The sequence below is a fragment of the Nelusetta ayraudi genome, unplaced genomic scaffold (assembly GCF_046127955.1).
Source record: "Nelusetta ayraudi isolate G7.1 ecotype Tasmania unplaced genomic scaffold, CSIRO-AGI_Nayr_v1 ptg000048l, whole genome shotgun sequence".
NCBI classification, from domain to species: Eukaryota; Metazoa; Chordata; class Actinopteri; order Tetraodontiformes; family Monacanthidae; genus Nelusetta; species Nelusetta ayraudi.
Genome location: NW_027466098.1, coordinates 6399308 through 6425510, shown reverse-complemented (window position 1 = coordinate 6425510; position 26203 = coordinate 6399308). Strand labels below are relative to the sequence as shown.

The 26203-nt window shown below is 44.1% G+C and overlaps 2 protein-coding genes across 4 annotated transcripts in view; one reads left to right on the top strand and one right to left on the bottom strand.

Annotated features, from left to right (window-relative positions):
* The window catches only part of LOC142895137 (pleckstrin homology-like domain family B member 1), a 363501-nt gene that overhangs the window by 255501 nt on the left and 81797 nt on the right, over window positions 1–26203 (top strand). The window lies entirely within an intron of this gene.
* On the bottom strand, window positions 13836–24344 carry zbtb44 (zinc finger and BTB domain containing 44). 3 transcript variants are annotated; one of them, XM_076035922.1, is made up of 6 exons: window positions 24121–24344; window positions 20333–21504; window positions 19202–19286; window positions 18249–18400; window positions 17815–18115; window positions 13836–15643 (listed from the first exon to the last, which is right to left on the bottom strand). In XM_076035922.1, exons 2-6 carry the CDS (start codon window positions 21465–21467, stop codon window positions 15214–15216), a joined length of 2103 nt encoding a protein of 700 aa, XP_075892037.1. In that variant the 5' UTR covers window positions 21468–21504; window positions 24121–24344; the 3' UTR covers window positions 13836–15213. The 3 variants fall into 3 exon arrangements, with proteins under 3 accessions (XP_075892037.1, XP_075892036.1, XP_075892039.1); XM_076035921.1 differs by having other exon boundaries at window positions 23911–24343; XM_076035924.1 differs by having other exon boundaries at window positions 15483–15643; window positions 18032–18115; window positions 23911–24341.

The window sequence follows — 26203 nt, the reverse complement described above, 5'->3', positions numbered from 1 at the left end:
TATTTTTTTCCCTGTCTGTTTTTGTCATAGCTTCTTTGAGTTTGTCTGTCTTTAGGTGGATGTAAAAACCTTACATACTGATACCGTTCAAACTATCTCACCCAGACACCGACACCATAAATGTTTATCCTTAATTTTTGTTTGTATGCTAATGTCTGTTTGGTTTTGTGAGGGGGTTGGAAGGGGCGGTTGGGTGAAGAGGAGGCCGGAACTGTCAATTGATCATCACCTGGTGGTGAGCTGGATCTACTGTGGGAGGAAGAGGCTGGACAGATGTTGCTGGCCCAAAAACACCATGAGGTGTGTACTGCAGGGGTCAGCAACCTGCGGCTCTTCTGTACCTCTGCAAGTGGCTCCATTTAGCGTTGAAAACAACAACAACAACAACAACAACAACAACCAAATAACATGGAAATACATTTAAGCCATTTTTATGGCCGCGTTTACATGGAGAGGACTTTCTTTCTTTCTTTCTTTTCTTTTTTTAAACCGAGCGTGTTCAGAAAAGCATTTGAAAAGAGATTACACAAAGCCGTCTCCAGAAATATACGCATGTAAACGGAAACGCTGGAAAGTACTTATGCCAGCCCTTAAGTGGCGCTGTGGTTTTACCGCCTGGAGGCGGAAGAAGAAGAAGAAGAAGAAGACCTGTAGCCCGGTGTATTTACAGAAGTAGCAGCTCGCTAACATAGCACTGTGAAGACGGCAAAAAAACATACAAATTAAAACGGTGGGGATAGAAGACAAAGTTGAACTTCTGCTTCGAGTTACTTGCTTATTATCTCCACCATCTTTGCATCGTATCCACAAAGGTTTTTTGCGCTAATGATATGCAGGCGCAAAAACACCCCAAAATGCGACACCCGATGAGTCAGAAGCGCAAATTGCGTTCTGGTTACCCTGCCGTAAAAATACCCACAGCCTCGGGTCTACGTCACCGTCTTAAAGAGGCAGTATAATGCCCACCCAGCATCAGGTGAATGTTATTTGATGGCAGATGGGGCAAGATAATAAGAAGATAGAGCCTGGTCAAGTAATCAAGAAAGAATGACGTAATGTCATGATAATTGTTTGTATATCAGCTGTGGCAAGGTGGGTTTCTCTCAGTGAAACCAATAATGCGTCAGCTTTTGGGTCTGCATTAGCTTAAAAAACAAAAACAAAGGGGAAAGGCATTAGTAGGCAACTCGTATCACCATCACAACAATCCAAATGAGATTATCACACCAGTTTTGTATTCAGCTGTAATTTAACAGGCCCTCAAATCCCAACAGGCTATTTTGTTGTATTTATTTCATTTACCAGACAAATACTGTGACGCTCTGAGCAACTCACTTGTTTGAGAGTTCATAAAAAGTGATTTCCTGCCCTAATGTTTAGCCCACAGCGTCTGATACCACAGATAAGCCCTCTCCCCACTTGGAAAAGATCCACTTTAGCAAACCGCTCAGCATCATTGCCACTGATGGAATGGAGCAATGGTGCCGGACGAGCAGGGCCATAAAACTAATTCCATGGATGTCAACACCAGACCTTTAATGTAAGATAATACCCCGGTTATTTGGAACTTTGGATTACACTGGTTGACGTTTGCCACAAAGAAAGGAACCATGCTGGGAAAAGTAACACGTGTCCTTCATTGGAAGCAACATCCATCATAAATTAATGGGCCAATAGCACGACCGAGCTCTCAGTCGCACTAAACACCATTTATATGTGGAAAGAGTTGTTAAGCGCGCTGCTGGAAACAATTAATCCAGTCAGTATGTTTGATAAACACCCACTGAGTTTGTTACTGAGAAGTCTTCACCCTTCTGACATCCCAACTTACAACATAGTCAACCCCTCCCTCCCCCAAGAAAAGCTGTAAAACTATCGTGAATATTTTTTCTTTTGAAAACAAGTCAGCAACTTTTTTAAAATACCTAAGCATTAAACCTTCATGTCCACTATTAATATGTGTGTGGGCTGTTTAACCCTTTAAAGGTCTACATTACTCCAGAGCCGATGATTTTAATTTCTACAACACAGAAGAATCCAACATCAGTGCACTTACCATTTCATAAGCAAGAAAAGGGTAAACAATATTACAAAGGTTTTGTGCCACTCTCGCCTTGATATGGGACGTCATACGACTCAGTTTGAAAAAAAGTCAACGCCCGAACTCTCATATGCACCCATTCAACTTCAAACTTCACGTGATTAGACCCTTAAAAGACCTTTAGGACTTATAAGACACGTCCCTCTATCGCCTGATAGATCAAGTCCTTCTGATGCCGGAAGGGTGAGTCCAACATGATGTCTGTTCAGGTGTCTGTTTTCAAAGTGTAATATCTAATTAATAAAGCCAAAACCTGCTCACATGAGCTCAAGTAAACACGAAAAATAGCACAAAAGATTTTGAAAATCAAATACCCCTTCGAAAAAAAACAAACTAAAATGTTGATAAAATTCTAAGAGATAATGTTTATGTTTAAAGACGCTCCACTAACCAAGATGTAATGCGACAGCAGAACCCGACGCCAAGCGTGTCCCACAGAGCCAAATTCCTGTAATAAATAAGGCTTGCGTAAGTACCTGGGAGTACACTCTCGTAAAGCATGTCTCTCCACTTGCTGCCATGCGCATGCATCAGCACAAGGTTCTAGAGGTTTTCGCCATTTCAGGAGCCCAAATTGCCAAACAGCTGCGGAACAAATAGACAAACACAGGAGCGGCAGTAGCAGCTGTCAGTGCGTCGTCCGCCGTCAAGCCCATCTTGTCACTGTACTTTACGAGTCGCAGGGCACTTCATTTCTGTCATTAATGTCTGTTTTCAAGTTTATTGGCTGCTTTTTGCAGCGTCCTTGCCAGACTTCCTATGAGCCGAAAGGACCAAATGAAATGAAATAATGGAAAGAAACTCCCGTCCAAGGTAGTTCAGACATCCCAGGTTTCTCCGACACGTCCAAGTGAAGATAGCAGGTGTGAACAGCGGCATATCTGATTTCGTTCGGGACAGAAGTGGAGTTTGACTTGTTTAGCGAATACATAATTACTTGCTTGTGTCAAACCAGGAAGGTGCGCCAAGAGATACGTGGAACTTTATCTTTTTTTTTCCTCTCTTTCTAGGAGACAAAAGACATACAGTTGATGATGGTGGTGAAGATCAGCTTCAAAAGGATTCTTCTAAATCTGTGTCACATAAAGCGGGTCGGAAGAATGCCTGCGTTGCACGCCTGCAGCCAGCCGCCCGGCTCGGACTTAAACAGGAAGTCAAGGGTGCGCGCACGTTGATTCCTGAAGCTCGAATTTATTATGTAATTGTCTGGAGGCACGGCTCTACAGCACAGTAGGAAAAAGTGTGTTTGGCCTGCAGCTGGACAGGTGCTAACAGAATTTGAATACGTTATTGCTTTTATGCAACTGTGCATGCAGACTACCTTTTAAAAAAAAAATTTAACAAACCAAAAATCCTGGTGCATTTTGCACTATTGGCTTCTGTTTTGGGAACACACGGAGAAAACAAATTGATAATTTACTTTGGCAGATATTAAGTCATAAATGTATAACTTTTGAGGTTAGGACACACAGAGATTAAGATCAAGACAATGAGCTGCAACAGACAAACACTGATGTCAGTAATGTAATGTAAGGTTTGCTAACTGATTGGCCATTAATGCCAAATTTAGGAAAAGTTCTAACCCAAAGCAGGAGAGCAAACATCAGCAAATATTATTTAATTTTGTTTAACACTGTGTAATATGCCTATTATCTCCCCAGTCAAGAAATGTGTACATCGGGCTGGTTGCCAACTAAATTTAGTTTATATGTAGTATTTGTTAATTATGGATGGTTGCTTATCAGTGTGCAACTCTGAGACTAGTCCAGGGTGCAATACTGCTTCCACATTGGTAGTTATTGTGTGGTAGTAGTAACATGAATATGATGATGGTGCTGAGATAAAACAACAGATTGTCCATTTTTATCAGGAAGAGAGTTCAAATGAATTTTGAGTCTCCACTTCCAAGATCTACGTCTATCTTAAATCTTAACCTAAAGAAACTTTTTTTTATTTATTTTTTTTTTTTTTAACAAGCTGACAAGCTTTCCCATCTGAACCAGCTGGAGGTGCTTTTGGTTGGCAGGCCAAAGAACACAAATCAGTCTATGAAGCTGCTATTTCTGGAGGACATATTCCAGACACTTTGTGTGGTGACAAAACTAACAGCCTTGAGCCAAAAACAATATTTTCCTCACCCCAACTAAGCGCTCTGTTGTGAAACTTTACCACATCTTTCAACAAAATGTTGCGCATCCACAGTTTAAAATGTCAAAAAAAAAAGTATTTAAAATATATATATATATATAGTTACGTTTGAAGTGTCCTTATTTGATTCAAGGCAGTTCATTAATCCGAAGACCTTCACTCCTCAGTAGGAAATAAATAAAGTGATGATAACAAGCTTTCACTGTGTGGCTTTTTAGCTAACACAAATAACAGCTAAACAAAAGGAATTCAAAAGCCCTGCCTGTAATCCACATACACACCAACCTAACTTTCTGCTTTTTACATAACCGTCACTCTGCTTTGTAATGATGGAAATCCTTGGTACAGGGTTTTTTTTTTTTTTTTTCCAAAGACCCTCAGTGTGGTCTGCCACCACACGGCATTACAGAATTGTATCCTGAAGTCATGCGCACGCAAAGCATGACTTCATGATGTCACTGCAAATGCATTTGTCAAAGGGGAAAAAAAAAAGAAAAAAAAAAAGGCTAGATCACTCGGCGTGGTGGAGACGAGCGATCCCAATATTGAGACACGTTGCAGGGCAATAAGCGCCGGTTTTGCAGGGGAGAGGGCGAGCTGGGTTGTAATTAGCGGAGCGGGTGTAGCGTTTGGCGCCTCAGCCTGTGAAACTTGAGAGCCCTTTTGCTGTCAAGGTGAGGTCCTGCCTGATGAAAACGTTACAACGCGAGCTTTGGTTTGGCTGACCGCGTGTTTATTCGGGATGGGAGGGAGCGTTTGGAGATGGGGGATAGGTTTTCCTAACAGCGTGCAAAGAAATGGACAAAAAAAAAAGAGGCAAAGACAGCAGCGAGTGTGATTATCGGTTATCAGGAACCATAAGCAGCGCCGCGGCAAAGGGTATGGCGAACAGCAGCGGGCCAGCTCTCCAATGTTTGAAACCCTCCTCCACCTCCACTAACCCCCCCCCCCCCCCACCCCCCCTCTCCACTCACGGCACCGGCGGGACGTCACGTGACTCGGAGGAATTTACACTGGAATGAGAGCTGGATGTTCCGCGTCTGGCAAATTTTGAGGCCTTTCCAACACTCGAGAGTGAGATTGAATTCCGAGCTGTAGTGGAAACACTCGAACAGCAAATAAAGCGTCTGAGAAGCTCATCAGGGGCCGAGTGGAAATTGACATAATACTGTAATTGGACGAAACCGGCTGTGCCTGTGAGTGGTGGTGGTGGTTGTGGTGTGGGGGGTGGAGGTGGTGGGGGGGGGGGCGGCTACCTTGCCTGCTTGCGCTGCACACGAGCCCATCTGTGGAAAAGGGGGCTAAATCAGCCGGGTCTCCACTTTTTCAGACGTCTTTCATCGCCATCCCCTGGACGTCGGAAAGTAAAAATGCGCCTTTTAATGCCGAAGTGCAAGACGTCAGCGAGCGGAACCCGGCCAGCAACATTACCCAGGTCACTCCTTCGAAAGACGGCGGATCAAATGTCCTAACTATTATTTTCTGTGGATGTGGAAGCCCCCTAATGAACCTGGCACGGGCGGGATCGGCGGAATAATTCCATTGGAGCCAACCCCTCTCCATTGATTGGGAATGTATGACATGTGTATTAGTCATGCGGTGTGTTTTATTTTTCCTGGCAGCGGAGGCTCTCCGCAGCATTATCACTCTCCTCCGAAAACCGCTGCATCCATCTGGCCAGAAGAAAACACACATTAAAACCCCTCCAGACGAATGACTTCCAACAGATAAGGCCAAAAATGTAAACAAGTCATAAATGCATCTGCAAGTGCTTTTTTTTTTTTTTTCTTGGTGGTGCGCCGCAAAGGTTTACAAGGAACAAAGTAAGAGCCCGAGGAGTTCTGCAAAAAAGTGGTAATGAAAGTGGCATGGATGATGAGTGCCATCAGTTTGGTGGCAGATTTTCTTTTTTTTTTGTTTGTTTATGGTTTGATTTGTTTAGCAGCCCCGCAAACAGCAATGTCCACTCGAGACAATACTTTAAGTTTAATTCAGAGGTGGGAAGGTACAAAATACTTACTTAATACTTTGTTGTTGTTTCTGGCAACTTTTTACCTTTACTCTCCAATCCATTTTTTGTGTTTAAAAGATACAAATCCTGTTAAAAGTAATTCACTCATTGATGATGTTGTTGCTTGAAGTGAAGCTATTTGAACTATGTTGTTGTGTTTTAGAGTACCTATACTTTTGGGTCACTGTTCAGTACCTTTTCAGTACAGAGAAAAATAAAAATGTAGAAGACAACATTGGTTATTGTTCTAGAACGTGTAAATATCCAAAACTGGTCATATTTACCAATTACAGTTTGGTTGTGATGAGTAGCAAATTTGTTAAAAAATGATCTGGATGCTCATGCAAGATATATATATATACATACATACATACACACATTATATATATATATATATATATATATATATATATATATATATATATATATATATATATATATATATATTATGTGACCCAGAAAAGACACGTAAACATGAAAAGCACATTTCTCCACTATCACAAATAGCCTGTTTTTGAGCAGTCTGGGGAGAACCTGGCGAACATTCATTTGAAATGATTCCGAGAAGATGAGGATATCATCCAAATAGACTACTACAAACCATTTGATAAAATCTCTCAGAACATCATTATTTAAGGCTTGGGAAACTTCTGGGGAGTTAGTTAGGCCAAAAGGCACAACTAGATATTCAAAATGGCCTAGGTGGGTGGATGTTACATGGCATCTTCCATTCTTCACCCTCCTTAATATGCACCAGGTGGTATGCGTTGCACAGGTCCAGTTTGGAGAACACCTTAGCCCCCTCCAGCACAAAGAAGAATGAACTAGCGGGAGCGGGTACTTATTCTTAGTAGTGCAGAGGCACAATTAATGCACTTGTTTAAGCCACGGAAATCAATACCAGGACGAGGAGTTGAGTCCTTCTTCTTCTCAAGAAATATTATCCCAGTAGCTACAGAGTCTGTGATGTAACTCTCCATTGCCTCTCTCTCCGGGCAAGACATGTTGTACAGTCAACTTGAGATTGGGGGGGGGGAGGCAGAAGTTCATTACCACAATCATATGGCCGATGAGGAGGGAGAGGCAGGGCTCGATATTTGCTAAAAACCTACTGGTAGTCATGGTAAACTGAGGGCCCAGTGGTCAATTGAATGGGGGTCACCTGATCTCTAGGGGAAGAGGCTGGTCGGGCAGACCTAGGGCACACAGAATGGCAATAAAGGCTCCGACCCCGGATCTTCCCAGCCAACCAATCAATGTGGGGATTGTGCAACTTCAGCCGGGGGTGTGCCAATACCACTGGTCTTTGAGGAGAGGACAGCAGGTGAAAGGAGAGTTCTTTAGTATGGTTACCTGAAACTGTCAAAGTCACTGGGGAGGACTTGCGAGTTATCTTGGTGAACTCCTCTCCATTGAGAACTAGGGCCGGAATGGGGTTCTCCAGCTCTTTGATAGCACAGCCAAGTTGTTGAGCCAAGTCCATGTCCAACAGGTTGTCCTCAGCTCCGGAATCAATCAGGGCTAGCAGAGACAGATAGACCTCCCCACACAGATAGAAATGCTGACTTGCAGACGGGAAAACTGGTGAGGTTGACCAATGAGCCCTGTCTTCGGCCGAAGAGGACAGGTTGAAAGGAAATATCCAGACTTACCACAGTACAGGCATTCCCCAGCTTGGATCCGTCGGAGGTGTTCCTCTTGGGTCAGGTGTGTGTGTCCGGCCAAACTGCATGGGCTCCTCCACTGGACACACTGGGGGAGATACGGTGCTACCTAACTGGGCAGCTGCACCGTTCGGGAACTGCCGAACAGGTTGGGAAGGCAAGAGATGGTCGGGCGAACAAGCAGTCCTTTCCAGCTGCCTCTCACAGAGACGACTGTCCAACCGGATGGCGAGAGAAACCAGGGAAGTTAAGTTGGTGGGTTCATCACGAGCAGCAAGTTCGTGCTTAAGCTGTTCACTCAGTCCCTTGAAAAATACATCTTGTGAGGTGGCTTCATTCCACCCAGAGGCTGCAGCCAGCTACCAAAAATCCACTGAATAGTCAGCAACAGAGTGATTTCCTTGCCGGAGGCTGAGGAGCCGACTGGAGACATTATTCCAGTGACTGGGATGCTCAAAAACAGCCTTAATGAGGGATTCAAAATCATCACAAGTCAGTAGGCTGGTGTCAAAGTTGGAGCTCAGAGCTTCAACCCACACTAACGCTCTGTACCTCATGAGCCCGATTACAAAATTAATCTTAGCTGAGTCCGAGGAAGAAGAAAGAGGTTGTTGATGAAAAATTTGTCCACATTGAAGCAAAAAAGAAGAAGAAGAAGAAGAAGAAGAAGAAAAACCTCGACACTTGTCCAACCCCCCCAAAAAAAGGTTCAGGATCGCTTACATGGTTGTCTCTAAGTTGGGAAGCGACCTGAGTTAACGTACACTGATCCTGAATTGCGGTCACTTTCTGGTCGGAACTGATTAGCTGGGCCATCTGCAGGGAGAGAGAGACTACATGGGCTGTGAGGCTCTGGTTGCTCTCGGCCAGGCCCTTCAACAGCAACTCATGGGACCCGAACAGAACTCTTTGTTGGGTTAGGGTCTGGCGAACCGAGGCCGCAGGAACCAGCCTGTGGCCAGTTTGTACAGTTAAGTTTAAACAAAACTGGACCCACAATGCAAACTTAACAAACAAAGGCTTATTAACTCAAAAAGGTATAAGGTCCAACTTAGGGAGTCAGTCCAACGCAGGGCTGGAAAAAACAGCAGACAAGCAGGCTGTGGCGAGGATGCCGTCAAAAGGGTGGTGCTCTGGAAGTAACTGACAAACTGGCAGCGGCTAGATGATCAGACCAGGTTTAAGTACAGGTGTAGATGAGGTGGACCAGTGGCAGGTGAGTCAAGGGAGCAGGTGTAGCTGATCATGTTGATGATCCCTCCCAGGCCAGCTGCCAGACAGGGGAGACAACAGGAAGGGAGGAGAGGAAACAAGAAAGCAACTCCAGATCCCAACACTTCTACTTTTACTGGACTATTTACTTTTACCTTTACATTTACTATTTTACCTAAGTACAGAATGTGAATACTTTTGATGCCTCCGGTTTTATTTCACGACATTGGTAAAAAAAAAAAAAAAAAAAAAGGCTTTAGCCTGCGGCATCGAGGCAACTGGTGTCATCTTCAAAAGTATGTTTTTTTTCTTCTAATGGGCCTCCAATGGGTCGGGGGCCAAAAGCAACAAAAGTCTTGGCAGAGTGAAATGGAAATAGATTAGCTTAATCATCGACACAAATCCACATTCATCCACAAATCTATTCTTTCGTCCTTTGTCCTTAATATTTCCAGGAACGCAATTAAAAGTCCATCACGAAGCAAAGCAGTGCCTCGCACGATGACCCACGCGTCCTCGACTCAAAGATTTTGCCCCCGTTTTGCCCCCGTAATTTAGACCAGATCTGCAATTGCATGCGACATTATTTATGTTTTTTTTCTCCAAAGTCTGGCGAGGAGACGTTTAGAAATGAGTCCACGTCAAATCCATAGAAATATGAGACAACAAAATCCTTAGTTTTTAGTACTTTTCCTAACAAAAATTCCAATTTTAAAGTAATTTATTTCACAGCGACTAACCAGATGCACACAGATTTTACTTTGCTTCAATTTGTAGTGCAACCAGTGGAATCCAGATGAAAATATAGAGAGTATTTTTTTATTATTTTTTTTTTAAAGAGATGCACTTTTCACCTTTTGGGATAGATGATATGTTTCTGTGTGAGCACCATAATTAGAAACAAAACATTAAGAAATAAGAAAATAAAAAACATCCTTGAAATATCAACTTGCAGCGTCAGTTTTGTCTCATGAATAATAATGAAAACACAATGGTTTGCTCTGGCCTCTTAAGACAAAAGAACTCAAGTTTCATCAACAACGTTCGAGGGGAACAAGAAACACATGATTGGCACAGGCGCAGCCCGCTGTGACAGCACACCATTTGTGGCAACATGTTCTGCACCGCAAAAACCTCCTCGATCTCTTCTTCAGACACAGCGTTGCAATTAGTCAGTGGGTTTTTAGAAATGCCGGGCTGATTAAAAATGATGGTTTCTGTCTTGAATTTAGAGTGTGTAATACAAATTTAAATGGCAGAGGGGACCCTTTCACATGTCGAGGAGATACAAATCTGGGGAAGAGGCCACAACTTGACACAACATGAAGCTCACTCGAAACATGAAGACAGATAAATTTGAAAGGTGATTGGACAACCGCGTTCCCTCGCTGCCAGTGAAGCCAGATGGTGGCTGCTTCCTGTTAGTGTGAGGAGGAGTGCCAGCATGTGTCACCATCACTGTCAAGAGGCAAGTCCCCGTTATGCTGCTGTGTCAAACTAAACTCTCAGAAAGCTCTGCTTAAAGATGAAAACTGACATTTTGCCTCTATCAAAGTATAGCTGCAGCTATCAATTATTTATGTAGTTAAATAAGCTATCAGTTACTCTCCTCAATTCAAATTGAACGCCACACAAAGTTTAAAGTAAGTTTTTTAGAGTAACAAAAAATATCTATCCTGGCGCGATTCACGCCGTGTGAAACACAACAGTGGAACTAATGTTTATTGGCAGCGAAATTATGGAAACAAAGCTTCAACTCAGGAAGATTGAAGTCAAATAATCTATTTGAATCGACAATCAATCCGTTCATTTTTTTTCAGGGAAAGGAAGTTTCCTCATGAGAGCCAATATTCACAAAGCATTTTATCTGACGCCCAGGAACAATCCAAAGTAGAACTTGAAGTTCCTTTTTCTAAGACCTGTTGACCGTGGATTTGTCCCTCCGTAATTTGCTTTTTTTTTTTTTTACATCCATTAAAAGATACGTCCCATCTCAAATCTTATGATAAAAATGTGGGGAAAGTGTGAATAGTGAGCAGAGATCAGGGCCAAAGACCATTCAAGCTTTGAGTAATATACCTGGAAAAGTCTCTAGGAGCAATGTAGTCTTGTGTGCTGCATACACACTAATACCAGACACCTTTCAGACAACAAAAACGGATTATCATGAAATATCTGTGTTTCAAAAGGTGTGTCTGCATCATTGACATGAAACATTATTTCATTGTTTAAGGATAATGTTATCTTGCTGAGACACCCACTTGTGACCTGGACGGAACAGTGCCAAAGGCAGCGTGTGGGTTGAGGGTGACTGTCCTAAAAGAAAGTGCACTTGGGGACGTAATAGTGATTCTTAATGCATTGTAGCATGCACAAATACAAGACGTGTCAACTTTTTCCATCACTGTGTGCACCAACATATAAGTGCAATTGGGTGCGAGGACTCAGAAATAAAATGCATTTTTGTGGAACACAGTCTGCGTCGCAGACCATATGTGAATGTTGTTACAAGGAGAGAAAGAGAAACAAATCAAAGTCAAATTAGAATTATTTGAATTACTTTTTTATTTACATTTCATACTTTTACATAAAAAAACCAACTCTTTTTGAGTGATAACAGGACAGCAAAGCCAGAACACTAGCAAAGATTCAGAACGACCACAAACTCTTAAATACAGAGTGGTTTTGCCAGTTTTTGAACAGCCAACTGTGGAATACGATCCAGTTTAAACACTCAACACCACAAACGTCAGTTTCTCCCTTCACAAGGTGCATTTCTATCTGGGATGTTTTGTACGGTTTTCCCCCAAACTACAGCTTTAAATACAGTATCGGACACTAAATACAACATCCTTCTCACAGTGCATACGCATATGCATGTACATATATTATGCACTACAGACAGTCACAAAGTGAAGACTACCAAGGCCTCTCGTACTAACCAAACTAAGCTGTTCTATATTCACATTTAACAAGAATATCCAAAGATGCCAGGAAACAGCAACTGTAATACAAAAGTCACCAAAAATATATATATGCCATTATGAAGAGCTACCATGGGTTGTTTTTTTTTTTTCCTCTTATATTTTCCTACTTTTAAATAAAAGTCTATAAAACCGAACACAACATCAAGTGTACATTGAAAAAGGCATGTCTCCTGTTTCTAATCTCCGGAGGAGTAACGCACGGAAAAAGAAAGCATGCTGACCGACAGCTACGCAGGATGAAAAGTCATTGACGAATTAGGCCTCGACGAAATCGCACGGCCAACCGAGGACATGCTTGGCACCCCAACACAACGATATGAACATGCAACTGCTGGAACAAAACACAAAAGGAGCTGAACAGAAGCGGTCATTGGATATCAAAGCCTTCACAGGTCAAACTGGGCTCCTGCCTCGCTTGACTCACCTTCAGTCACATTTGAATAAAACTTAAATCATACATTCTTTTTTTTTTTTTTCTTCCTTGTAGAATTCACAATTCCAAAGACAAAAAAAACCAAACAAAAAACGTTCTTTTTTTTTTTGTTTTTAAACAACAACGGTCTATTTATTGCACACTATAGGTTCACAAAAATATTTTGGGCACTTTGTTTCAACGATCAGCAGCATTTCATTATTATTAAAAAAAAAAAAAAAAGAAAAGAAAAATAAAGGTCAAAGACGGACACACAACGGATGAAAAGCATGACATACAAATGAAAAATAGAAAAGTTTTTTTTCTTCAATTAATTTAGATTTTGTGCAACTAGAGTTATTAGGTCCATGTGCTAAGGCTACTTTCTTCAATGCACAACAGCATACAGTGTCTCATTAAGCAGGACCCCATTTGTGAAATAGCATGGACCACTCCTAATGATTATCTCTATATGTGCAATTTCTGATTGCCATGGCAAATCTCCAATGAAAGAGGGTATTTGGTCCTGTGAAAGAAGAACGATGTGTACCCAAATAACACAAACTGGGGCATAATGGCACAATTCAGGAAAATTGCAATAAAATATTTAAAAACTTAAAAAAAAAAAAAAAAAAAAGGAGAGAGAGAGAGAGAGAAGAAACAGAGGATGACAGAAGTGCCCACTGAGACAGCCCCCAGTGAATGATAAGGTCAGGGCAACATTACATCATCTTCACATCAACCCTGTGAACTAGGTCTCATATTTAATACATTGCAAATTGTTGGGGGTATTTGTACTTTTTAACCAGGGAAAATAAAAACAATAAAAAAAACCAACCAAACAAACAAACATAGAAAACATCTCCGAGAAGACACCCTGTCACAGTCAGTAGCATTCAACCTGTGGGTTATCAGCGCGGGCGTCATCATCTCGTCTAAAAATACAGGCACAACAATGCCCAAGGGCACAACAGACGGCCGTGTTGGCACAACAAGGAAGTGAAGGTTAAAATCAGTGACACCAGCTGCTGAACAGCGTTTTCAGCTCAGGTGCACAAAGTGTTTCGAGTCACCGCTCGACAGCCAATGAGAGGTTTTCAAAGGGGGGGGAGGAGGTCCTCACTCATTGGATAGGAGTCGTTTCCCATTGAACGCTCAAGTGTGTGTGTTTTTTTCCCCCATGCTTCTCCCACTGAGAGAGACTCCTCTTTCTTTTGAGTGGGTTCAACCAATGAACTCGTGTTCCGAGGAGAGCTCCTCCGTCTCCCTCTGAACCCCCCCCCACCCCCCCGCCCCCCACAACGTGCACATCTGCTGCTCCTAAAGTGAGATCTTCCTCTGCGCCCGACCCGACTTTTGTCGAATTGAAAATGGAAACTCAACGTAACGTTCCCGGTTCACGTCGCACGAGTACAAAGCGGTGAAAAAAAAGACAATCATGTTGTACCTCGGCGAAACGCCACTTCAACAGCTGTGCAATAACGCTGAGACGTCAGCGACTGTACCTCCTAAGCACATCAGGACGACTGACACACGGACGCCCCAACCAGGCCGTCAATATCTATAGCACACTTCAAAAGGACTACTGCCATTGAACACCCATAAATGCTACATTAGCGTCGTAAGAGCCCATTTGGGAATATAAAACTGCAGCTGTGTGAAAATCTCAGATTTTCATTTTATTCATTTTTTTTTCCCTTTTAGGTAAATTTAAGTCTTACTTATTTGGTTACAATTTAGGGAAAAATAGATCAGTGCTGATATACGCTTCTTGACCTACGCGAGGTCTGATTAAAACAACAGTGTTCATAAAAAATAAAGGAATTTAAACTGGTCATAGGTCAGAAGTGTAACATACCACATAAAAGGGGGGTGTGGGACTAGGAACACTCTGTTGATAAAATGTTAAGTTTGAAACATTTAACAAAGAAAGTGTTTGTGTAGATAGTAAGAAATGCACATACACACACTTTTCGCATTTCACGACACTCGACATACACTGCATTCGAATAGTAAAACTACAGTACAAGCTATTGCAATATAGATAATATTGACACTGAACGGTTTGCCCCGAGCGACGGCACTGAAGGGATAGCACAGTCTCAGCCCAGACAGACTAGCGTGACCGCGACAGGTCAGATACAAATCTCACTTTCACTTGTTTCGTTTTTTTTTTCTTTTTCAGCTCAGTTTGACTTGATTTGTCACTTTTGGCAAAGTCCAAGGACTCCTCCTCGACACGCCGCCACATAGGACAGAATGGGAACTCTCAGGCACTTTGCAAACAAAAAAAAGAAAAAGAAAGAGCGGGCGAGGCTCCGCAACTCCGCCGCCGCCTCGTGCTCACTGGCTAGGACGAGTTCCATTTAGCTCGGGCTTGCGTCCCGCAGCAGCGCCCCGTTGCTGCTGACTGCTCCTGGAAAACGCTGTTTAAAAAACGGACGAGAACTCTCTGAAACGTCGGCTTTGTGTTAGTGAACTATTTGACCCTCCTACGGAGCTAAAACTGCATTTTGGGTGCGAGGGCCGCGTGAAGAACGTCGACGGCGTCTCCGCCGCTCCTCTCGGCGGTGGTCAGCCTTCAACCTTCAACCGTGTCCAAGTGAGTCTCCTTCAGCCGCCCTTCGCGAAAGACATTCCAACGAGACGAGACGCGTCGGGCAAGCAGAGGGCTTCCCTCATGCGATGGTGATGGAAGCCGGCTCCTTGGCCCGGCGGCACCGCCGGCGCCGAGGCTGCCCCCCGCCGAGCGCCTCGCGGGAGCTCCCGCCCCCGACGCTCGCCTCCGTCTCGGCCTCCTCCGTCGCGGCCGCCCGCTCGTCGGCGTCGGGCCCGAGCGGCGCCGGGGCTTCCAGGGGGTCCAGGGGCTCGGGTGAGAGGAAGCCGGAGGAGCTCTCGCAATGCTGGGTGGAGGAGGAGACCTGGGAGATGACGGGCATTTGGACCGAGGAGGAGGACGAGGCCGCGGCGGCGGCGGCCGCTGCGGCGGCGGCAGGATCGCCGACCGCGTACACGGGGTGATGCTGGGACTCGTCCAGCTCATACTGGACCCCCAGTGCCTCCTCCTCCTCCTGCACTTGGCTCAGGTAGTCGGGCACGAGGAAATCACTGGAAAAGCAGATGGCACGACTTTTAGCGTTTGCCACAAGGTGGTTTCATTGCAGCTTTTTTTTTTTTTTTTTAAACGATTTCGGTATTTATAAAAAACACTTCTCAAATCAGACAAAAATGTTGAATTAAATGTTTTACGAAAAAACAACAACAACAACAAAAAAAAGTTCCACTACCTTTCAAAACTGGGGTCATTCGTGCATTGAACTCCATTATCACCAGTTTGATGAAATACTGCAGCAGAATGCTCTGCGGTCATTATGAGTGCATGGAAATCAGTCAAGTACGGGGACATTTTAGTGTTAAATGAAAACTATTTCCAATGTCGAACTCAAAGTGATTGAGAAAATTCCACGTGTGCAAAATTCTGTGTGAACACACTAACAGTCGGCTGCTTTAAAGAGCCTAAAATATAAACCGTGATGCTTTGTTTACTCTTTTATGGTTTAACACACACAACTAATTGGGATTATAATACAAAGCTTTGTTTTAGAAATGCTTACATTTTTCAGAAGCATTCGACTTCTGTCATGATTGCTGCATGTTGCACACTTGATATTCACTCTCTGAAATCCCATTCAATTCAACATTCAAGGCAACAAACGTCGAAGCCATCCCATAATACGCTCAGCACATCCTGACTGATGTCGGTGCACTACTCATCTCCTCAGAGCTTTTTCCAGTAGATTATGTCATGGAGCTGGTGGTAACGGAGTTCAATGCAGAAACGAGTCGGCGACCCCAAACTTTTGAACGGTTGCGTACATTGTGCAGAAATGTCTGTAGAAAAGCATTAATAAGGAAGAAATAAAAGTGACGTTAAGATTGTTGTGACTGCAGCTGCCAACACAGGTGGACTGTTGTTCCTGTAAGAAGCAGGGAAATTATTGCTAAACTGAACTAAACTGCTCCATTAAATGACAGGACAGGCTTCTGGTCATAGAAGGGGGAAAAAAATCCCATCAGCCTCTTGTTAATCTGTCCAAAGGAAATATCATCAGCCAATAAAAGCAGCAGGCCGACTTTGCTAGAAGTAAGAAAACCATGCGAGAAAAAAAAAAAGCGCTGGCTGATATTCTTTGTAAACACTTTGTGGTTTAGGTGCGTGAAAGCCGACAGGGCGGCCTCGCTAATAAGCGTGGCCGGAGCGGCGAACACGTCTTCATGCTGCAGGGACCGAGAGTGGAAGCCTGACGGAACCGCCAGCGAATTTTCCACACGCTTCCGACGCCGGGCGTCGACCTGCTGCTATAAAAATCTTTGAGGAGTCGGTGGCCCGCTGGAGTCCCACCGACCTGTGAGGGCTTGAGTTGATTAAGAAGTGGAAAAGTCTTAGGGGGGGGGAATAAAAAATAAAAAGACGCTCCACCGCTTTGTGGAGTCGGTGTGCGCAGGCTATCTGGAGGCTTGAAAAACACACAGCCAGCCCACTCACAATCTATTCAAGCCCAAACCAAATGATTTAAATGAGGTTTTTTTCCCAAGAGCTGCGAGTCGACGCGCGGTTCTTCACAACAACACAACATGGAAGAGAGTGACACTTGGCACACAACAATGAAAGGTTGACATTTGTAAACTCAATTTGATGCTAGACTGACGCGTGACTTTCCTTGTTTTCTCTTAATGATGAAAGTCAAAGGAGCAGCTTAACATTTCTGAGGGGGAGCCCTGCTGAAAGTTCGAATGAGGAGACTGGAACCACTTATGACAGCAAAGTGTGGAGCCGCTGCCAGATAAGAGATGAACTCGGCTTAGAAAAATGACTGTCGGCAAAAGGGTCATAATCCGTCTTTGTAAAGAGCGCATTATGCCCCATACTGGGGGGTTTTTGGTGCAAAAGGTCGACTGATTTGGTTCCCCTTTTTGTTGCAGGGCAATGCAGCCGCTTCAGTGGGATCTGACTCCTCGCCTTCCAGCCAGAAAATTCAGCCGAAATGTTGAGCTCCTCTTTCAGTCAGTCTTGGCAGTTGGAACATGTCAGGTCCATGTGATCTGACAGTTCACGTCAATTGCATTCATTTAAAAAGAAACAGACATGTGCACAACCAAAGTCATAAACAATGTGGTTCAATGAACCTCAGGCATTAGAAACTGAAGTCATTTTGTGACCCAGGTGGGATCTGAGTAAAATGTATGGTGGGGGGGGTCGGCGCCCCCGGACTCCTCACCTGCTCTGGAAGTAGTTTGCTAGTTCGGACGCCTCATGGTTCAGACTCCTCAGGTGTACAATTAAATTGCCAGAGTTGGTGAACATGGCCCCGCACGTTTTGCACTCGTAAATCCGCGGCTTGCGGATGATATGGCGAGAGACCCTCATGTGGTGCTTATATTCACCGAAGGACGTGAATGTGGCGCTACAAATCTGGCACCGGAAACAGCGTTTACCTTCGTGCTTCAGCCGATGCATCTTTAGGGAGTAGGCCCGTGTGAACTTTTTCCCACAGCGGTCACACTGGAAAGGCTTAATGCCTGGGGAAATTCCAAACGATAGGTTTAACTTCCAAAGGTTTCTTCAAACACGGATTTTGCATCCAAATCAAAGTTTTCTTTTTTTTTTCTCTCTCTTTTTTTTTTTTTTTTTTTTCTTTCTTTTAAAACCTACCGGAGTGAATGAGCATATGCTGCTTTAGGTTTTGAATGCGTGTGAATCTAACTCCACAGGTGGGACATTGGAAGGGTCTGTCAGGGCCATTGGTGCCAGGCCTGGCAGAGGGGCTGATATAAAGGTGGTAGGGGTACTGGATACCTTCTAACCTGAAAAATACAAAATGGAAACGTCAAGAGACGTGGAGCTAAACAACAAAAAACACGGCTGTCCAGAACATGAAAGCATGAAAGGTGAAGTGTGTAATACTTGGGAGTTTCTGAAGAAGAAACAGCCACATCAAGTGGTGACATCGCAGCGTCTTTCACTGCCCCTCCCCCTCCTGAGCGTGCCAGTGAGCTACAGTGGCCTGCACACCCAAACCTGGATACCTCGTCCACCTTCTTCTTTGTTGGTTTATTTGAATATATGAGCAGTCACGCTAACAGCAAGACACGCAGTCAGGCGGGCTGAATTGTCCACACTGGGCTTCCTTAGAAATATGGCAGAGCAAGACGGCAGCTAACTGGGAGCAAGACCCTAAGGGAGCTCCAAGGGTAGGAAAACGAAATTACCTTCATCGTATTGCCATTATACACGTTTATTAATGTATTTATTGGCCGTACATTCAGCTTTTACAAATGTAAAAAAAATTATAAATCAAGCCAAATGTTACACACTGGACCTTTAAAGAGACAATGTCTGGGATTCCTGTTCCAATTTGTACACATTGCATTATAAACGGATTGTTATGTGATGATGTTTGCACATTACTGCAAGCTGCAATTATGCACAAAAAAATAATAAGCACTAAGTAGCAGTGTTGGACATCGTTGACATTTGAACATGGCATCTGGGGCATAAACACCTGGTGGTAGGGCTGACGTCATGCACTTTTTTCTTTCTTTCTTTCTTTCTTTTTTTTACTGTGTATGACACTGCTGCATGCAAGTTGGAGCAAATCGTGATACCTTTCATCGTCTTCTGTGTGTCCTCCAGTGTTTGAGGTGCCTTGCATTGACGGTAAACCCTCAGACACGCCCTCGTCCATTGAGCCTGAAGGGGGAAAGGGAAAGGCATTGCTCATGAAGAAGACGCGTTCTGCATTTTGGCTGCACAATAAATGTAATACTTAGGGTAGATTAATGGAGTTTTTCCTACTGCTGCGTCGAAAAAGAACCCCGTTTAGAGTTTAAAGTCACTCCAGGCGGTGGTTTTGCCAAGCAGTAACATTTAGTTTTCATTAGGGCTGCACAATTAATCGAATTTTAATCACGATCACGCTATTGGCTGCCACGATTAAATTAAGCTGATCGTCGGCGATATTAACATTTCAAAAGCCGGCTACCGTACATGTCAAATCAAGCACTTTCAGTCATCCAACCACCAGGGGGCGAACGCAAGGTTAAGACTTCATTCAGCTGCCGAAATAGAGGAAATCCTGCAGCAGCGGCAGGAAGTGCCGCGGCATAAGAGGCAGCCTCAAATGATTCGAGAGAGCGTGAGACGCGATGTCGGGAGCAGACAGTACCCCCCCCCGACGAAAGTTTGTCGACACGTAACTTTGCCGAGTTAGCGTAGCGAGATACCGATAGATCAGCTCTCTGTCTCCTTTTATTAACACGTTTCCACCGACAGACCTTGGTCAGGTATTACACAACGTGTAACGGTACGGCCTTCTGACTAGCAAAGGCAATATTGTATTGTAAAAATAATTAAAGGCACAGAAATAATCAAACCACATTTTTTAAATGTGCGCCACCAGATCAAATTAAACAAACATAAAACCACACAAATCAAATATAAAATTTATGACTATCCAATAAAAATTAACAAAATTTTAACCCACTCACAGCCAAATCGAGACATTTGCACTTCATTGGGCTAGAGCGGGTCAAAAAATGTATAATGGGATATTATTGATTTATTTTTACAAATGGTGAAATATTTATTTTTAACAGGTTGAAAATAAATCAGTTTATATGGATAAACTATTACACTATTAGAAAATGGGCTCAGCGATCTAATGTTGATAGCTTAGTTAAATGCATATGTTGGGTAACCCGCACGGAAGTCTTTTTGACTCAAGAGCGCCGCCCTACCTATGGAGGAGGATTGCGGGCTGATGAGCAGCTCCTCCTGGACCTGCTCGCTGCCCGGCACCGTCTGCTGGTCGCTCATGGAGCTCTGGGAGGCGCTGACGGGCTGCGACGACGCCTCCTGGGCCTCCTCGTCGCTGAGGCGCTCCACCTTCACCCGCACGTCGTCCTCCTCGATGGCCGGCGGCGGCGAGGACGACGACAGCGCCACCTTGGGGCCCTCGCAGCTCAGGTAGTCGCTGAGCCGCCGGGCGACCGCCACGTCGGCCGCCGCCGCCGTCACCACCACGTGGGCGCCCTGCTCCAGGCAGCGGGGGCTCTCCGGGAGCTTGACCTTGTCCGAGTGGAAGCGGCGGTCGATGCCGAAGGGGAAGGTCCAGGGGAAGGCCAGCGACGACTCCACGGGCTGGGTGGCGCCGTCCGAGAAGGAGGGCGAGGGGTTGGCCACCTGCGGCGAGGAGGCCGCCGCCGCCATCTGCACCGTGCACTTGAGCGGGCTCTCGGGGGACACGGCCACCGTCGCCAAGCTCTTGCGCTTCCGCCGCGACTCGCGGCAGACGGGCACGTTCCTCTCCATGACGCTGCACTCGGAGGAGACGGGCGACACGCTGCCGTCCAGCAGCGGCATCAGGGCGCAGTGGGACGAGGCGCTCTCGTGTGCTTTGTTGGCCGCCGAGCCGCCCCCGCCGCCGTTGTTGTTGTTGTTGTTGTTGCCGGTGCCGCCGGCGCCGCCGCCACTGCTCCACAGGATGCTGGACTTCATGAACTCGGAGCAGGTGCTCGCCACGGCGAACATCTGCATGTAGCTGGCCGCCGCCAGCACGTCGATGATGTTCTCCGTGCTGATGGACAGCGTGGACGTGTAGGCGTACTCCAGCAGCGGGGCGAAGCCGCTGACGGTCACGTGGTCGAGGTCCAGCACCGACTTGTCGTCGTCGTCGTCCTCGGGCCGGCCCAGCAGCTTGGAGCGGAAGAAGTCGCTGCAGCAGGCCAGCACCACTTTGTGGGCGAGGAAGAGCTTGTCCTGCACGCGGATGGTCACGTCGCACAGGTGGCCGTCGGTGCGCAGCGCGTTGAGCTTCTCCAGCATCTCCTGGCTGTGGGAGGCGGAGCTGTGGGTGAAGGTCTTCGCCCCCATGTCTGCACCGGTCTCTGCTGCGGGCACGCGATGCACCCTGCAGAGGGTGACAGAGGGAGAGGCAACGAGAGAATAATTGTGAGATTTTAAAATCAGGACTTGGGAGGGATAGGAATAATAAAGAGTGCATTGAGAATGGATGGATGGATTCTCTAATTTACATTGTAAGATTATTATATTAAAACATGTATACTCTTCAGAACATGATTGAAATTAAATTTAAGTAATTTTATTTATTTATTTATTTTACATAAATTGCTATTTTAGTTCAAAATCAACGCTTTTTAACTTTTGCTTTTTATTTTCTAATGGCATCCCCTTCAAAAAAAAAAGTGCTGTTGGGGACTAAAAGCATTTCAAGTATTGGAAATTACTATTGTCACAACGGGCTCCCACTCATTTTCACTATTAAAATTTCAATACATTTCCATGACTTTTTTCTTGACTTTGCATGAAATTAGTAAGTACAGCATTTTGATACTTAAAAAAAAAAACACATGGGAACCCTTTGACATTTACTGTACCTTACAGTAAAATAATTGCTTAAAACATTCAAAATACAGACATAATATTGGCCTTGGTCAAAACAACTTCTGCAGGTTCTAAAGGGGCACAGCCAAATTTCACAACTTTGAGTGAATTTTTTTCAGACCTAGAAAATGGCAATTTCAAATTCCATGACTTTTCAAGATTTTCCATTACAGCGGAAAGCCTGCTTTAAGACAGTTTTGCACTCGTTTTTTTTTTTTTTTTTTTTTTTTACTAACCTTTAGCTACTTTTTTGTCAATTTTTAAATCATTCCACATGCTTAATAAAAATGGAAGAAGAAGAAGAAGAAGAAGAAGAAGAAGAAGAAGAAGAAGAAGACAGTCCGGTGGGCACTGTCTGCCACTGCCTATCAAACGCCGCTCAACACAGGGTGCTATCGGGTGCACAATCAGAATCTTGTAAAATGAAAAGGAGGACCGAGGACAGAATGCCGAGTTATGTAACGGCAATCAAAGCAGATGCGCAGTGATGCGAGCCAGACCCATGTGGAGGCCAGTGCACTACAGGATGCACAGCAGCTGTCTGGAGTCTCTGAGGCATGAGATTTTCCATCAAACAAAAGCTCAAGTGAAGGGGCTCTCGCAGGGGAGAGCTCGCTGCGTGCACACATACATACGCACAACAGACACACACACACAGAGACCACAGAAAAATACTCATGGGGTGCCTTGGTCCGCTAAAGGAAAAGTGAACCACGCTCCAGGTTTGTGGAGGCACTACAGGAGAATGTCAAGCCTGAAGCAAAGAGAAAAAGAACCTCAATGCTTCAAGGCAACACATCTTATCAACAGCAAGCACTGGATGAGTGCCAAGTGGCCCAACAATTCACTTTTTAAGTCTCCTAGACCAACTTGTTGATCGCCATCAGCTCTCTACGGTAAATCTGACAAGCATGACTTATAATGTCGTTTTTTTTTTCTTCATGTCACTAAAACAAATGAATACACTGTGTTGCTGTGCTTTATGTTCTTTAATTCTAACAAAACAAAGCACCACTTTACATTTGTTTAAACACAATAATTGCCTTACAAAGAGAAGATAAACACCCCACTGAATGGCTTTCTAATAAACAAACAAAAACAAAATAAACAAACAAAAACATGATGGTGATTGGTCAGACAGGGCTTATCGCGACAGTTGGTTCCGCTGTTTCCATCTCAGATGAGCGATGGCAACCAAACACGGAGCTGACACAGATTGTGAAGCACAGATAGCGATGCTCTACATCACAGTTCCACGTATCTCAGTTCCATGTATCTCGGCAAAGCAACCTACGTCTACAACAACAATCCCAGCTAGTAGTCAGAGGCTCATACGTCACGTCCAAAGCGTTGTAAACATCATCCGATCACCTGTCAAAGTAAAAATCCACGCGTGGCGTTGGTATACGTCTGGTTTCGAACCGACGCGTCACGTTGTGGAAGCCACAGTCAGATGATTAGAGACTAAACGACCCCTGTGAACCAATGGAAACGCTTTGAGCAATAATGGAGAACCGTGTTATGTTTTACTATTGTAAGACATAACATAACAACACTGAGTTGGACACATGCACTTCTCACCAGCAACGCTTTGCATGTTTACAAACGCTTAACGCACACTTGAAATATGACAACCAAATTTTGCAGCGGCAAATTCAATTACCAAGTTTATTTTGAAGCCTAAATAGCCCCGTTTCCGGTAAGACAGTTCAGAAGTGGGGAGAGAAATCAACGCAGCTGCACACTGGCTAGCCGTCGCTAAGCTACCCAGCTAGCGCTAGCTGACACAACACGGGCATCGCCGTTGGCTTCCCTTCACCCACCGCAACGCGCACGCAACAGTGGAACCGCGAAAACAAACGTTGACGGCGGAGACAACCCGGTCGCGCAGACCACGCGGGGAAAAAATTACCTTCAGGGGCGAGGGCCCGTGTTTAACGGCTGGGCCTCGGGATGCAAAAAAAAAAAAAAAAAAAAACGCTCAGCTGGACAAAAAAGCAGCGATAGTTGGAGCCAGCGGTGCGCTCTGCCGCTTCACCCCGACCGCTCACATTCCCCGCAACCTTGTGAGGCAGTTGTCAGGCTGCCCGCCGCCCGAACACGCACTTTGACGGGCACTCACGTGAATTCACATCACAACAGGTTGATGTTAAAAGTTTCCGAGGGGCTGTTTTCATTCCTTTGTGCTGCCCGCTGTCCTGTATCTGCGCTGTGTTTGTACCCCACAATGCAACGCGCATCTCTAACGGTTCTACGGAATCAGGAAGTGTCACACACAGTCATCAGCGTGTAGATCACAGCTGTAGCGAGCTGTTTCTGCCAGCCTTATCGCATCTTTTAACAACACACCAGATAATGATACCGACCAGTTGTTTTTGAATATATAGTCAGAATTTCTTCGTTTTATTTTTTTTTTATTTGCTCTCAAATGTGAAATTGAAAAAAACAAACAAACATGCAATTGCAATGTTTATAGTTTTTATTTTAAAACTTTTTTCTGTCCTTTATTAGCGCATAATCACTCTTGCTGTTTATTATGCTCAGCGTTTTAAATAATGCCATTTCGTCTTGTTACACGTCGGTTCTTAAGTTGAAAAAAAAAAAAAAAAAAAGCGCTTACTGAGTCTGGATGACTTCTTTGCCCCGTTTTTGCACTATGCATGATAGAATCATAAAATGCATTTCGCTAGCTACACGAAGTCACCTGAAGTCATTGGATGTATTCTCCTCTCCAATGGTGAAAATGTTCCTGTGATGCTGTTCTTATTTCACTTTTGGGGCGGCCCATTGCATCTTGACATGTTTTTCAACCAAACAAATAATGATAATTTAACAATATAATCCCTACAAATTTCAATGTGTACAAATGTTGCAGTAAATATCACTGTCTGGTTAGGGTTTCAGTGTTTTTTCTTAATTTTTGTTTTAAATAGATAACACATTACATATCCATGTGTGGGAAAAAAAAAATATATACACACACACACACACACACACACATATATACATATATATATAAAGCATTGCACTACAGTAGACTGCAGTAAAATATAGTCTGGAATTGACATAAATGTGTTTATTTGATAACGTTTATAGACAAAATCTCAAATACAGCAGCATCTGCAATGTTAATTACATGTCCACAGTAAGATTTTTTTTTTTTTTTTTTACAAAAATAAATAGCTTAAAAAGGAAGCTGTAATAGTAAAACAATATGGTCCTTCACTGAAGGGATATAGGCCCAATGATCTCTTTTTGCTTTATAACATACTTTAACAACAGGAATGAGAAAAAAAACAAAAACAAATATACATACAACAGTCTGACGACATCTGTGTTTTGCAAACAAATCATCAGAAATGAATGAATGGAAATGAATAAAATTAGTGTTCTCATTATTTTACGCATGTTGGATAATATGACTACAAAACCTCTCGGGAAGCGTTTCTTGCAATGCAAATTCTTTGGACCGCTGTTGCACTTAAAGCCACTTTGTGACGCAGACAACTCCGTCTAGGCCTTTCAATAACGGAAGCCCAACGATATTGTCACTGAATGAGTTCTTTTTTTTTCATATTTTAACAATGCAAATGTTTGCAAATGCAAATATCTTTAAGTAAATCAGACATATCACATTTCTGGCACGTCTGCAGAAAACAAAAGAACAAACAGGCAGAAAATGAATTCCCCAGAGGCTTAAACTCCAACGCATCAATCCCGAGTACCTACCTCAGTAACAGGTAAATGGCTCGATCAAAGCTTTATGTGAGTTATAGGAGTTGTCTGGAGGACGATCGGAGGTATATTTACACTGTGCTGGTGTTTAACAGCAGGTTTCATGCCACTGTTCTAGTCCCACTTTAAGTGCCAGCTGACTTTAAAGACCAAGAATCAGAGTTAGAATTAGCTTTTGGGACTAAAAAAAAAAAAAAAAAAAAAAAATCATTTTTGAGAACGCGCAGCACCTTCATTGAGGATCTATACATGCCATCTCATGCACATTCTGAGGTAGATTACCAATATTTCAGCTCTCCATAGTGGTTGTTAAATCCCGACAAAAGAGGACAAAATGATGTTTAGGCACCACGGTCTCGTGGTGATGTGTTCAGACGGTAACTCGGACGGATCAAAAGGACAAAGGTCATTCACCCACTGAAACACCCCCCACCCCCACCGTCCCCCCTTAAAGAAATAGCAATGCAATG

Coding starts and splice junctions, on each gene's coding strand:
- zbtb44 (XM_076035922.1), bottom strand. CDS start 21,467: ATGGGGGCGAAGACCTTCACCCACAGCTCCGCCTCCCACAGCCAGGAG. Junction 18,401..19,201: donor CACACAGAAGACGATGAAAG/GTATCACGATTT, acceptor TGTATTTTTCAG/GTTAGAAGGTATCCAGTACC. Junction 18,116..18,248: donor GCATATGCTCATTCACTCCG/GTAGGTTTTAAA, acceptor GAATTTCCCCAG/GCATTAAGCCTTTCCAGTGT.